The 15,691-nt window shown below is 33.0% G+C and overlaps 1 protein-coding gene across 1 annotated transcript in view; it reads right to left on the bottom strand.

Annotated features, from left to right (window-relative positions):
• Window positions 1–737: 737 nt before the first annotated feature.
• Window positions 738–15,691, bottom strand: part of svp (COUP transcription factor 2) — a 103,021-nt gene continuing 88,067 nt past the window's right edge. The window contains exon 3 of the mRNA XM_068766290.1: window positions 738–2,727. Within this exon, the coding sequence (XP_068622391.1) occupies window positions 2,453–2,727 (275 nt within the window). The 3' untranslated portion in view covers window positions 738–2,452. The remainder of the gene's footprint in view (window positions 2,728–15,691) is intronic.

The following is a 15,691-nucleotide window of genomic DNA, read 5'->3' as shown; positions in this document are numbered from 1 at the left end:
GTTACATGTTAAAATTGCAAAATTAGCGCAGTGCCGCTTGGCAGAAATCAGCTAGCAGAGACAAGACAAACCATGACAAGTTATAATGTTTGATTGCAATATTATTGTTACTGTCATTAATAGTTCTAAGTAAATGATAGTCGAAATCTGGATTGAATACATCGTCAAGTGTTGACTACAAGTGTAATATATTTTTTTGTAACGTATCAGCAATGGATAGACCACATGGCGATCGGTTCATGTGGCTACTGGGTTCAACAGGTGCTGAAGTGAAGACCATAAATCGGCAAGCGCAACATAAGTTAGCAGGCGAGTTTTTTAATGACATTTGAAGACACTAGATGCAGGCTGTTTCCAATTGGTTTAGGAAATCTATTGAGAAGCCTATGTCCAACAGTGAACATCAGAAATAATGATGATGAATATTTTTGCTGTTAATACATTGCTTTGTGATAATACAACTACGCCTGATTAATGTTATATATAAATTTCCAAGCAATATTTTTCTTTATCTAGTTGTGATCATATAATTCGCATAAAAATTTTGCATTAGTCCGAATTTAAATCTGTCGTCTTATTAAAGTTTAAATATGTAAATTTGTCAATGTGAATTGTCAAACCATCTCTCCTTCGTAATATACATTGGACAAGAGGGCTGCTATTTATTCAGCTACACCAATTCCAGAGGAAATATAGTTTCATTTACGTTTAATTTTAAGGATGAAAAAAAAAAATAATTTTATTCAAAGAGACTTTTTTATTGTTCAAGTTTACGCGTCATCATACAACAGCGCAGTCCCTTATCGTACACACCCACTCTATAATTACACCCATCACTGTACAATTATTGCAAATAAATACATTGCTTCTATAGATTTGGCAGGAGAAGTTTTATTTTGTGACAATAAATTGATAAGGAGGTTTTATATAAACTTCTGATGGTTACTATTCTTAGTGCCGGGTAGCTTTTATTAAAAAGTCGATGTTCGTATTTTGAAATTGACATTTAAAATGCATTTTTTTTAAATTACACTAAGACTGTATTTCACCAAGATTTTTTAAATTTAACAAATGTTTATTTTGTTAATCATAATGCTATTTATTTTCTTTCACAGTTTAGATATAATTTAGATATTTTTGATAATCAAATTGACAAATGTAGTTATAAATAGTAACCATCAAAAACATCACCTCCACATTTCATCTAAAACAATACATAATTTCGCAAAATTAAATTTACACGACACACCTAAAACAATAGCTTTTAAAAATTAAAATTCATTTTATTTTTGTTGTATTATAATAATATAAAAATATAAAAGTATCTAAAGAATTGAAAAAAAAAAAATTCTAAATGCTTGCACGGAATTATAAAATTTGTACATAAGTCTAAAACAATGATAAACAAAAAAATATATTAAATTTTAAAAAACTTACAGAGCACCTTCAAACAAAAATTGGCGATGGATTCTATGGTAATAAAAAAAGCAAAATACATCCAGTGTGAATTTAAAACAAATACATTTGCAATTTAATGTCAAAACATTTTTACCATTTAAAATTAGAAACAAATTTCGTAATGTTGTCATATTAAAATTAAAAACGAATATCGAGAATTCGTCTCTAACCCTGTCTTAATTCACACTAAACGTATTTTAATTATTAACATAGATTTTCTATTCAGTTTTCTTAAATTTTTCGTACAAAAAAATTGGTTTTAAAAACTTCGAAAATCACCATTATACCTAAAATATACATAACTGCACACCAAGATTGCACGACCGTTGTGTATTATTGTTATAACAAATTTGTTTCGAGCTAAAAACATCACCGCGACCTAACTAGGCCGGGAACATCGTTTACTGTACCTCGAATCAGGAGAAGGGAACGTGTTGTAGAGTCAAGCGTTCGCCCTCTTATAGAAACATCTCTTGTGCCCTATCACAATTATTATACATTAGGTACTTAGGTAAATTTACAATAATAAAACATTTTATTTACATTATTAAATATTATAACTAATCTATTTATTTTTTACAGAGGAACAAAATGAACTAATAAACACTACTGACCCACTGAACTAGGTTCACTTAATGTCCGGCAAGGAACAGGAGTCCTGACTCCTGAGGTTCAACAGGCTGTCAATCATCATCGAAGTCTTCTGGCTTTTAGAGTCCGTGGACGCCTCGAACGCGTCCGACTCGTTGGGCTTCGGCGCGTAGAACGCGGATATCGGGTCGAAGGTGCACGGGTCGGCTCTCTCGCCGTCTCTGCTCCTGTAGAACTCCTCCGAGGTCTGCTCCGCTTCGGGGAACTCGCTGGGTGACGTCACAGTGTCCTCTGGAGCGTCACGCTGGTACCTCTGGAAGGGGTCGAACCGCTGGCTCGGCAGATACGGCGGGAAGCCGTAAGGCGCGGATCACGCCGCTGCCAGCTGTCTCCACATCGTATGTCACATGGTCGCCATGTACGGCCACGAGAAGGAGCTCCCCGATAGTAACATATCCCTTATTAGAGTCTCGATGGGCGTCTTGCCAACCAGCCGCACGAAGAACAGCTGCTCGATCACTTGCGAGCTAACAGTCCGCAGCGAAGGCAACCGGAGCAGTAGCTTCCCAAACCTCGTAGGTTGGTTAGGGTACTGGCTCCTGCAGTATTCCTCCAGCGCGCACTGCGATTTCTCTTGTAAACTTTCTATGTGCGGTACGTCTGACAAGCCGCAGGCATCTGCAAAAAGAAAATGAATATCGTTAGATTATAATGTTACACACTGGTCGGAGTGGCGACCACGGATTGACAGACGTCCTTGTTGAGCAAGACGCTAGATGCAGGCCGATTCGTACCGGTCCTATTGGAATCAATGCTTTAATGGTAGAAGAGTCTGTAAATACCTTTCTAAATAAAAAAAAAACTACAAAAAAGTTCTTTATTTTAATTGTATTTTGTTAGGTTTTTAGTAGGTATATAACTATATCTCTAGCTGTTTATTTGTATATAGCTTATCCCGAGCGGCTTCCGCGGCTTAGCCCGAGAAACTTCGTTTCGCTTAATAGAACAGAGTTCCATTTGAAAAAAATAGCTTATAACATTTACCACGTTTATAGATAAATCTGACAATAAATTTCAGGAAAGATAATGGTTTGTATCGTTTCCCATTAGGAAAGAAAAAATAAAACAATATTTATTATTCGGTGGAGCAATAAATATTTTCGCTACATTTAATTCCTTTAAACTGTTTTTCGTTTTGATATCTTTTGTTTACGTATATTTGATGATGTTATTAAGCCGTGTATACAAATTGATGCAAAACGTTTGCTATATAAGCTAGCACACAAATAATATAACGAGGCTATGAAGACGTGATAATTATTTAATGTTCCGATTCCATTGCCTACATATTCCGTTTTTGTAATAAACACGTCAATGAATATATTATCGCAGTATTGTATGCTTAACATAAATTTGTTAACATTTAAAACTGTATCAAACGCTCTTCGCTCTTTTTGAAAACAAAGTTACTCTTTTCTTATTTTATCTCGTAATCTTTTTAAATCATTGCGCGTTAGGAACCTTGGTCGCTGTCTGTTTTAAATTAAAGTAAGTCATTATAAATAGTTCAGTTTGATTTTAGTTCTTTACTTTATCAAATTGGGTTCTCCTGCAAATGTTCTCATCACGAAAATGATATACCAGTGATACCAAATTTAATTATAATTGTAATGAATAGTAATCATCACCGTGTCAGGCTTTAGACGTCCACTGCAAGGCACAGGGTTCCTCCAAAGATCGCCAGGATGACCTGTCTTTTTCTGGCCGCATCCAGAAACTTCCAACGACTTCAAAATTTTTGATTTAATCAGACAAATCTTGCCTTCCACCAGTATAAATTATTAATATGTATATAGTCTTAAAAAATAAAAATGATTGTAAATCTCTTTTAAACATTTATGATTATAACCTAATATTTTATCGCCTATTATGCTTTTCAAATGCATTAATATCCTATATGGCGGTTTTAAAGAAAGCAAAAGATATCTACCCATACAAAAGATTAAAATTTGACGTGTTACCCTTTTCTCTATAAATGAATAAACGGAAACCAAGAAAGACTGCCGCAGTAATCCTTTCCAACGCGCCAGTACCCGAAATAAAAACGTATAAACATAATAGCCCGTGAACGTCCGCAGACCGTCTTAATGCGATTAGCATCCCCTCGGTACAGTCGCCGACACTGTACACAAAGTGACATTAATATTTTTTATTGTCACACAGAAGGAAGAAATGACGCGGTAAACAAAAGGGTCATTAGGTTCCCGGGCAGATGTCGCTCGGATCATTGGCGGAGTGCGTTATATCTCATAATTACTACAACACGGCTTGGGTCACGTACTCACGAAGATGGCTTCTGTCTTATGAGAAAACTATTGTTATGATCGTAACAAATAACATGTTATGGCTCTATATTTCTGTGAAATGAGATGTATGTATTAGCACTAATTATTAATTAAGTATTAGGGCACAGATACACGACCACAGCCAGGTATAGGCTTCTCCCAACGGTCATCGCGATAATTTATCTTGCGCTGACCGTATCGCTTTGCCGTGACCTTGTCGTTCGGAATATTTTCTGTATGCTTTAGCCTAAACCTCGACTATGAGGCTGCCAAACACGGACCTCCAGAAGAGACCTCAGCTTCGGCTGTCACTCAATACACATTTAATATTAAGAATTAAGAGCGCCCGAGAGGGCCGAATCCCGACTTAATCGATTGCCATTGCCTGGTTAACAATAATAGTGTAAAAATATCTTAAGATGAAACAGTAATAACATACTGGCGACAATTTTTCATTTAAATTGAGATCTAAGCTTTGATGGGTTTTGTATTTCGTAAGATTAGTAAATATACCATAACTATCATATAAACATCTTGCATGTTTCTATATAATATTAAGAAAAGAATAAAATTGATATCTTTTGAAAAAACACGGTACATCTGTGTCTTTTAAAATTCTATTTTTGTTTTATGAACTGTTTAAAGCATATACAATTAATAATAGAAATTTAAACAGTAACTTAAGTTCTGCGTTATGGAGTAAATTTATAAAAAGTTTTTAAAAAATATAAATATTTATTTTACACCACAAACACACATATGTACATAACGATTACAAAAAAAGAACTGAAAAAAATAGTTACATTTAAACAGAATGTGAAAAAATATAATAATTGATGTGTGTCGCAGTAGTGTGAAATAGATAATGATTCAGTGACAAGAATCACTCAGTAAGAATAAAAGTAAAAAGAATCTGTATTTTAAATTGAAACTGCAAAGTTAAATAATTATATAAGAGTGTTCGAGACAAACTAAGTGAACTTCAAGGCCTCACAGCTAATTAAAATTGCTTCAATCGGGCCTCTGTAAACATCGCTTCGGCCAGCCAACACGGCACTACATATAATAGAAACACGCCAGTTGCGATGGTTCTTTAGTAAAAAAACATATTTTTATTATTTTTAGATTTATAAAGATATTTTGCAAAAGAGATTATGGCAGGATAGAATTATCAAACAGCTGAAGACCGAGACCTTTATGATGTTTAAATGTAATGACCAAAGATGTGATGGATAATCAGTACTAGAGGGGAAGTGAAGCTGATCACCCTCCGGACGGTGAAAACAACGAGAATCTCGAATCTCAAGGAGTAACTCATCTTTTTATCTACTACAAGGCCTTGAGTATTTTGGTCAAGTTAAAAAGACAGAAAACCTCGTCAAAAGACCACGATGAAAGCCTATTGCGTGTGAAGACTAAAAGACCATAAATGATGTTGGAAACCGCAACCCATAGCCTAGGATCGTACAAAAATTTATCTAAAAAGAGAGTCGTGGCCGTCAGCAATAAAGGATACAATGTAAAGAGAGAGGAAAATTTTAACCCTGAAATTGATATTTATTAAATACGAACGCTACTGTCAAAAAATTGACATAGATGGCGTTGTGAAAGAACGATAAAAGTCTATAAAACCTTTTTATGATTATTCGGCACTAGTTCAGCGTGCCGAATGAACATATTAAATAACTTTCTTAGCAGCAAGAGTTGTTTAAGTATATTCTGGGGTTTGGATCGTCAAATACTAACACGTTTTGATAAAATGGTGTAACATGTTAAATAACCATCGAAAAAATACATTTTTATTTGTGATTAACCTCAAAATTTCAGTATTAAAATTAATACTTTTATGGAATTTATTAAAGATATTATATTCAGTCAATTGCTTACGGTCCGTTGTTTGGTAAAAATTTGAGTCAAAATGGTGGTAAAAGATATGGCATCTATATTCGTGATCGGTTTTATTTTTCATTACTGTTAAATCAATAATACAAAGTTGAGTATTTTTTTTAATTTTTTATATTTGTATTAATTTCCATATATAAATAATAAGTTTTATTTCTTATTATATATTAAGATTTTTTGTGCTTTCCCTACTGCTTTGAGAAGTATGGCCAATTATCTTAGCACCCCTGGCCTAGAGCGACCCAAGTTTTCATTTACGCGACTATCAATTCTAATATAAGGACCACGCCTTCCCCGAGGAACGGGTGACGCAATGGTAATTGCGCTCACTTGCATTAATTGCTCCGCCGCTCTTAACAACTGACAGCTGCTTTTGATAAAACATGTAATTGGTGCGGGGAACGCGGAATCGACCTTATTGCGTATGAAGGAACATTGCTTGCGATTCGGATTTTGTTTGTATCTCATTGAGCGCTTGCAATGTTTTACGTTTAATTGATGACGTCATCGGTTTTAGATTCGTGTTTCCTTGATTAGGGCCCCGACGTCATAAGATCTTACATATACATTCACATATATACACATTAAATTGATTCTAACATTGTTTCATAAAAGACAATTATATATTTTAGAAAACAGAATTATAAATTTTAAATGTGATCTTTAGAAAGTATTTAAAATTGTAATATATTTATAGTTTAAAACCAGAATTTTTAAAAGTGAAATGGATTTTGATTTCGCGAAATTTTCTAACATGGTTCAAAATCAAACGCTGTCGATTACTGAAAGTATCTTCATAAATATGTCTTGAGAATATGAAATTTGTTTCGACGTGAGATCGTACCGCATACCATTTGTAAAAAAGGCAATTAGAAATAAGCTAATCAAATTATTATTATGTTATACATAACTATTTTAATATATCTGTTTTATAATATATTACAAGTAGTATACACATAAAATAGTCCAGCGGATTGGCAAGTTTAATTGACATTAGCAATAGAAGGGCAAACAGCGCGCAGAGCAAGTCATTTTGGTGGGTCCTGGGGCAAAGGTTTGCCGTGAACACCACGGACCAGCAAACGTATAGAACATCCATCCACAATGTGGACAGACCACATCGTCGGAAGATACTAAATGCAGGCTATTTCATTTCAGCCCCTACACCCCCACTGCAACGTATATGCCCCTCCCAAAGATATCTATGGGGAGATATATCATAATCGCCCTGCTTGGAGACGGGTTGGCGATCGCAGTGTGGTTTTATGTTACGTAGAGGACAATGCTGCTCATCTTCTGGAATTTATTTTTTGTGATCAGAGGCAATCCTGTTATATAAGACTGTGTCCCGGAAATCGAACCTGAAACCTACGATTCCATATCTTAGTCTTCTATCTCAAGGCTACCACTGCTCTAGATAATGATAACATTACTAGAATTTAAAATGATTAAAATCATTTTAGCGCGTAGTTGGTTGTGGATCTTATAGTAAATCAGTATTCCATATTCTTGTTTTAAATTGCAAGAACTTCATTCAAACTTAATTTAATAAATAAAATGAAATATTGAATGAAAGTCAGAAATTTACGTCGTAAATAGCGCGCGTCGTTTATTGGTTAGAGAATGATTTTCAATTTGCACGCGCCGACTGACAATATACTCATTTTATAAGGTACTAACAGAACACTGCCTGCTTCGCGAATTTAACGAAAGCACTCCTAAATCACTTTTTTTGGTAGAATTTTATAAAATCCATTCTTAACTGATCTTTACTTAGTAATATAAATGTTTTCGCCAAATTTTAAAAACCTAAGCTTTATGGTTCCAGAAAAATCGTGATGAGTCAGTATATAGGTGGAAATCTCTAATATATGTAGATGACGCCAGTAGGAACACAGACAAATAGATGGAAAGGTGTACAACAATATTTTTCGAGACCAAAGATCAGTGTAGACGGTCCAACGTTATTAACCCTGTACTTCGGTCGGCTGTAACAATGTAATATAGTTTAATTGAAACGACCCGTTGGTGCCCCGCAAGCGTACTGCAGCGACAGTCAATGACGAGAATACTGAATGAAATACACTGACACAATTAGGCAAAGGAAATCTTCGTACACGATCCACAGAAAAAAATACGTAATATGTAAACTTTTTTATTGAATTATATTGCATAGCTACTCATATTTATTTAAGGTAATTTATAACTTTTTGTGACTTTATTATTATTTGTTTTATATTTTGTTACGTTTCTAATATTTCGTTGTTCCTAATTTAAACAAAGATATGCTATGATTAACGTATGTATCCATTTAAGATTTACTATAATGATCTTGTTTATAGGTAGCTTGGTTATAACAGCTTTTACAACAGCTTTAACGGGGTGAAAGTATAGCTTATTTGTGAGCTAAACGCTTTATAGTTTTTACATATATTTCCAGTTGCCTAATAAAAATAAATTGATCATGTTTTATTTTTCTATCGGAATATGATACGTTAATAACACTTGGCAGTAGTCTGTAGGGACAGAGAGTAAACGATAGTTAATTATAATATGTAATGATAACAATAAATCTCTCTAACTAGGTAACTCAATCTTATTTCAAAAGTTAATGGGTAATTATTAAACTTTACATAACTTTTGTTGTGGAAGTTTCAGACTGTAGACGCATATTGGAAGACGTATGCTTCGCCAAAAGATATCTTTATAGGGATACTAGCTGATCCCGCAAACGTTGTTTTGCAAAAAAAAATTAAAGTTTTTAATTAACAAATGTAAGATAAGGGTTTATCGTAGAGGGGTGAAAATTTAGGTTTTTATGTATTTTTGTATGCTGTATCATAATAAAATAAAAACCAAAAAAACTTGTCTAAAAAATTAAAAATAAAATTTAGGGGTGGACCACCCTTATCACTTAGGGGTATGGAAAATAGATAGTAGCCGATTCTCAGACATACTGAATACGCATGTAAAATTTGGTAAAAATCGGTCAAGCCGTTTCGGAGGAGTTCAAGTTCGAACACCTCCATAAACGCGTGCAATGTATTATGGTCAGCAAAGAACGCTGCTGCCTGTTATATAATTAATGCACAAAGTGTTAATTATATAAGAACCTATCCTGGGAATGGAACCAGCGACCTGCGTCGATCTATTAATATTTTTTATTTATTATTATCAGAATGCTATCTATACGTTCTAAAACATTTTGTTCGAATGTTAACAATATGTAATATATATTTTCTAGTTCCGTTGTACCTGGTAAAGTTTATGTATACTCTTAATGAATATACATACATATATTGTATTCAATAGATTACGAAACTATGTTTACAATTATAATTAATTGAAGTATTTATTGTAAATGCGTTATATAATAATGGTTTGACGAATCAGGACCTATAAAGCACAATGTTTAGTAGCTTAAATAGTATTGATGGTAATGTCAACAGATTTGACCCGGTAAATCAATGTTCCATCAGTTGTAATGAACGCTTATGATGCGATGCCGGCGCGTTGGCGCCTGTGCTGGTCGCCGACTTCACGGCCCTAACGAATTGGGCGAACAATACAAAACGGAACCAAAAAGTTATTCACATCACAATTCGTTAAGACCTTTGCTTACCTAATTACTGGCCAGTAATTTATTTGTTTAAAATTTCAGGATATATTATTTCAGTGCGTAAAAAAGTTACTTCTTACATAGTCAAGGTTGCGTGATCGCGCTTTCCGCGGGCAGTGCAGACCTAGTCATTATGATGATCTTTTGGGGAAGCCTTGCATTGGGTTTCTGATCATCATGATAATGATGACGTCATTAGCAGTTGTTTTAGTTATAGTGTTACATCTGACAGTGTACTTAAGAATATAACAATAAACATTCAAACGTGTAGAACGTTAAACAACAAGAAAATAAAACACAAGTTAAAAATTGCTCGTAGAATGTGTTTTAAAAGGAGTAAATTTAAATAAAATAAAAATATATTTTTAATAAAAATAACGATGGGCAGAAACGTCATTCATATGATAAATGAACTAATCATTTTTTTTATATTCACTAAGAACTTTATATACATTATCGCTGGCCAGTTAAATGTTTTTAAGATTTAATCAACAACATATTTTTTTATTAAACGTAGTCTGTGGGCACGAATGCATTTCAATCTTTTTGTATTAAATCAAGATGTAGAATTTCTATATCAAGTAATGTAATTTTTTTTTACAATTTTGGCAAAGGAAAAAATTAAAAACAATTCTTAATAAAAAATAAAAAAATTTAAAATGAATTTTCCTTAATAATATTTTTAGTTTTTAATGTTGAGTTTAATATTATAAGATGTTTACTAATCGAAATATTCACGATAAATAATATCGATTTTATTTCGATTAATCGAACACAAATCGATTCTCCCGCAGATTTTAGTGAGCATGACGTATTTGATTACAAGTTATTGAACACAGTAAAGGGTGATGGCGGCCCGCATTATCGCGGTCTGTATTTATCTTATATAAAAATAAAATAATTGCCACTTATTAATGCTATAATGCGGGTGCTGTATGGTAGACTTATATCAGAGAGTTTTAAACGCTTTCGTTTTTTCCTTGTTGTATATTATCATGTTGTAGCCTTACGTGAACTGAATGTTATGTTTTGTGTTTGGTATGCTACATGTGGCGATCTATGGGGGAAGCCTGTGCCTTAAAGTGGGCATATATCGGCCGACATAATGATGATAATGGTGATGCTATATTGGATTATAAAACGAGTCACCAGGTCTGTCTTTTGTTCGTGTTACTATCCACATAGGATTATTTACAGTGAGTTGCGTACATCATAAGAATAGAGAAAAGCCTATTTTGATAGAGAATTGAATCAGATTCAACTAACCTATGCTGGCAAACTAACTTAATGATACGAGGATTTCAACGCTACCCGAAAAGAGCTCTCAATAAACTCAGACGGATTTTTTTGTGGTAACTTTTACAATATCCTTAATATAGAAGTTGGAGTAATTTATCTTTTAGCATTTTTTTATTTTAAAATCTATCATACTGCAATAAGATTAAAAAAAAATAACTTTTTAATTTTAGCAATAGTAATTAAAACATGGGAGTAATTTCATGACAGACGAAACTGTCACAGACCCACAAGCAGTATCGATCGTTTATACTTGCGCAACGAGTTACTGATTTTATGAAGCCTAACGAAAGATATGACATGCTTATATTTAATTCGATTGGAATATATAGAGACTATGTGCGAACAAAATATCTAATCTCTAACTTGCATATTAAGTTATGTATTATCTTTAAAACCATTGATTTTTGGATGAGGTATACTATCGAAAAAAAGCAAATGAACTTAAATGTACCTCTATAAAGCTTTCATACCTTTTATACCAATCATCACGTAGATTGCAAAGTCTATACGTAAGAAATTATACAGATGATGAAATATTGCATAAAATTAAAAAGGTAAGTTTTAATATTTCTGTTAGCAAACGGTAAAATTTTTTTTTTAAAATTAACGACATAAAAGATGCACAGATAACCCAACGACCGTTGGAGCTCGATGGAAATTCTATGAAATAAAATTCCATTTTATATCTACCACGTCGTTAATTATTAAAGCATAGTTTTTAAAGTCTCATCATAGTCTAAAGCTATGATTAGGCCGCATTATTCACAGATTATAAATCAGCGTTCAATCGGAGGTACAGATAACAAACAGGCCCGGCTCACGGAGCGAGAGGCGTCTCGCGTACCGTGGGCGGGGAGCAGATGTTTACACAACGCGCCAAAGAATCAACGCTAGGCGAACAATGAACGAACGGACATAATGGCGCTCTATTCGTCCGAATCTTATTATAACTGACGCGAACACGAGTATCGGGAAAGACATTTTTGATTTGTTTTTTTTTTGTCTTCACCGAATGTCGCTTGCACATTTTTCAGACTCATTGACTCATTGAATTCGTTTTTATATTCGCTTCACTACTCGCATCGTCAACTGATGGTAAGCAGCTAGATAGGATTCTTCCCAGTGCCGGCTTATATAGTAGCAACTCATTAAGATGGCATGTCGAAAAAGGCGTCTAGATTATATCAAGATAGAGATCTACTTCAAAAGCTTCGATTGAGTTAGGCTAGGTAACCATGACAAGATTAAATTGACTTTAATTATAAATTTCATAGCCGGTGGAGCCTTAAGGTTCTGTAGTGGAGACCACAGACAGCCTGTAGAGTGAACAGACCCTGTTACGGTCGTTGGAAGAAGCTGGAGACAGGCCGCTTGTAACCGGCCCTTTTGGAAATTTATGGGGTAAATCGATATTCAGTTGTGGACTTCTTATGGCTAAAATTAGGATGAGGATAATATATAACATCAGAATTACTTTTTGTTACCATCAATTTTTTTTCTCAATTGTATCTATAGCTCATTTCTTCGACGTTCAATTTCAGTACAGTACCTTATTTCTAGGTTGAATAGGCAATATAAAATTTGAAATTCAAGTTTTCTAGAAATATAACAGAAAATCAAAATTTCTACGAAATCTGGTAATAGAGTATAAAGTTAATGCATTTATTTTGTTTTAACATTAAATTAAGATACATACAAGTATAATTTTAAACAACACCTTTTAATAAATTTCTTTTACTACTTATTCTTTTGGAAAGAATAAAAAAAAGGTAACAATTCATGTGTACAAAATGTTTTTTTAATTTTTAATGTATATGTATGTAATTATTTAGATGCAAAATAAGTTAAATCTGCTAATAGCGTGTTAATCAAAGTAAACAGTAGGGCAAACAGTAGCACGTTGTATAGAGCGATCTGTTTCTGCGACAATGGCGCCTTTACAATCGTAAAATAATCTCGTAAGGAGATCGGAAATAGCGAAACAAATTTAGCGCCCACAATGGCTCCCCGATGTTTGTCACTGAGATTCCAATCTTCAGAATAAGACCCCCGCGTTTATCGGCGCTAGAGATGTTTGTTTGTGTCAATTATGCGAAGCAGTACTCTACTGAAATTTGTATTAGGATAACGACAACGACGACTAATTCTGAACGATTTATTTTCTATCCAGATACATTAGGACATTCTAGGTTATAAAGATCGCAATGTTAAAGTTCGCGAACTTGCTCGACGTCAGCGATACACGAGCAGACTTTCTCATTCCATACAGCAGTAGTGAATTATAAGTGAAAAAAATAACTATATTGCCTATATTTAGGAAATTTTTCGTTAAAAATGGAAAAGCTTTAGGGATGTGAATGTAAAGCTCATTTATGGTGTACTAGTTGAAAACAAATGAACAACACTTAATCCAAAATCTTTTTATAATAATTACGTAGTGATAATACAGCAAGGAAAAAGCATTTTTAAAATTCTAATTACAGATATATTTATTAATTATTTTTAAAATCACATAAATATATAACTTAAATGTATACAATGTTTCTGTAGTTCGCAGTATTCCTTTGGATAAAATTCAGTATGGCGCTTTAATTAGTAAATATATTAAAATTATATATTTATCGTTTCGAGTGAAATGTACAGTTATATTTTGTCTCACATACATTTTTACAACTTGGTACCTTTTATATAGTGCTGTTTGTATAAAAACTTGAAAGGTTCGTGAATATAAATGCGATAACATTGAAAAGTAATAAATTCCGAATGCTAACAAAGAGTCAATAGTCCCAAATTGGACGCCATAAACACGTGTTTGTAAAAGAAAGGACTGTAACAAAAAGCCGAAGGCAAAGCTGTTCACTCGATGTCTGGGTTCAGTACATATTTAATCAGTCAAAAAAGTTATAATTTTATACGAATAGTTATTTTAATTAATGTATTGAATAATAGAATTTTTTTTTCATAATTATTAAATATAGAAAAATTTTTTCAATATATTAGCGCTTTTTTTCACTGGGCTCACACTGCTATCTAAATAGCATTTTAATATTCAGCGAGCTCAGGGGGGCAGAGTAAAGAGGGCGTTTAGCTAAAACCTTTTTTTAGTTAATGAATTGAGAAGGCTTTCGGGGGAGCTACATATATATAAGTAAATACAAAACCGTTGTAAATTTTTCTTTCGTGGTTGCCCATAGTAAACAGAGTAGTTTTAAAATTCGTTAAATTGTAATAAAAAATTTTGAAAAATAAATTTTTAACAATGAACCCCAAAATGATAAGTGAAAAATATTGAGTGACAAAATTTTATAGGAATCAAAAATGAACTTTATCGCTTTGGTTTAAGCCACAAATTTTAATACACATACTCATATTGATATTTGAAAAGAATGCGATGCGTTCTAATGATTTGAAATAGCATTAAATGGCGCGAAATAAAAGATGGCGCTGTTATTGTATAGCGGAATTTTAAATAAACACCTTTTGAGTAGGCGGGTGAGCGATTATTTGTAAATAGGTTTTATTATATTTCGACAATGATTTTGTACAACAGGCCGCATTTATAGAATTTAAGGCATTATGGCGACATTTCTTTTCTACTTCGTAGCGGTTACAGTGTAAAAAAATATTTAGTTAAACCAATATTTTCTATCCAATTCGGATAATAATAATAAGATTCAGAGAGCATATGTAAAGGTCAATCTAGGAAGATACAAGTTCACCGCACAAGTGATTGATGTTTTTAGAAAGGATTTGAGATATGTTTTCAGGCATTTAAAAGGCACTTTGAAAGACTTTTTCTAAATTCAAGCGCCTAAGCAAAACGTACATTTTCCATATCAGTGGCTCTATTTAGAACAGTCTTCGTTCAACATTCCAGGTTCTATATAAATTCTTATTTATACAGATTGGTCATAGGTAATAAGTGTTAAAAGAACATGAATGTTTAGCTCACTTGTCAGAAAAGATTTAAGGCGTTTGCACATATTAACAATCACCCTGTATAAATCAATTACGCTGAAATGTAACAATTATATATTTTAAAGGAATGCGACAGACCAAAAACTTCCGGCAGTACAAAATCTGCAATGGCAGATAGTAAACAATAATTTATTTTAGTATGCAGCAATCGCTTTTAACGTTTTACTTTGTTTATTACATTTGACAAATATAAATTTTTGATAGGGTGTTCCATATTTAACCAAACACACTGTATATGTTGTATTGTTAACATAACATATTTAACGAAATTCATAAATTTTACAACCTAATCTATTCGTAATTTAAATATACCATCACAAAAGGATAATTAAATAGCTCTATTAATTTTAATTCACGTAGATTTCCAAGCTATAATTTTCTCACTTAGTATAATAGATGTTGTTTTGACAACGATGTCTTGCTAAATGCTCAATATTGTTATACATTTGAATTTAGAACAATAAAAAAAGTTGTTAATGTTCTTGAATTTGAAATATAA

Source organism: Battus philenor, unplaced genomic scaffold (assembly GCF_028537555.1).
Source record: "Battus philenor isolate CCGP_79_NKW_IND1 unplaced genomic scaffold, ilBatPhil1.0.hap1 SCAF_21, whole genome shotgun sequence".
Taxonomy (NCBI): Eukaryota; Metazoa; Arthropoda; class Insecta; order Lepidoptera; family Papilionidae; genus Battus; species Battus philenor.
Note: the sequence above shows the minus strand (reverse complement) of the source record. Positions and strands in the feature narration are given on the sequence as shown.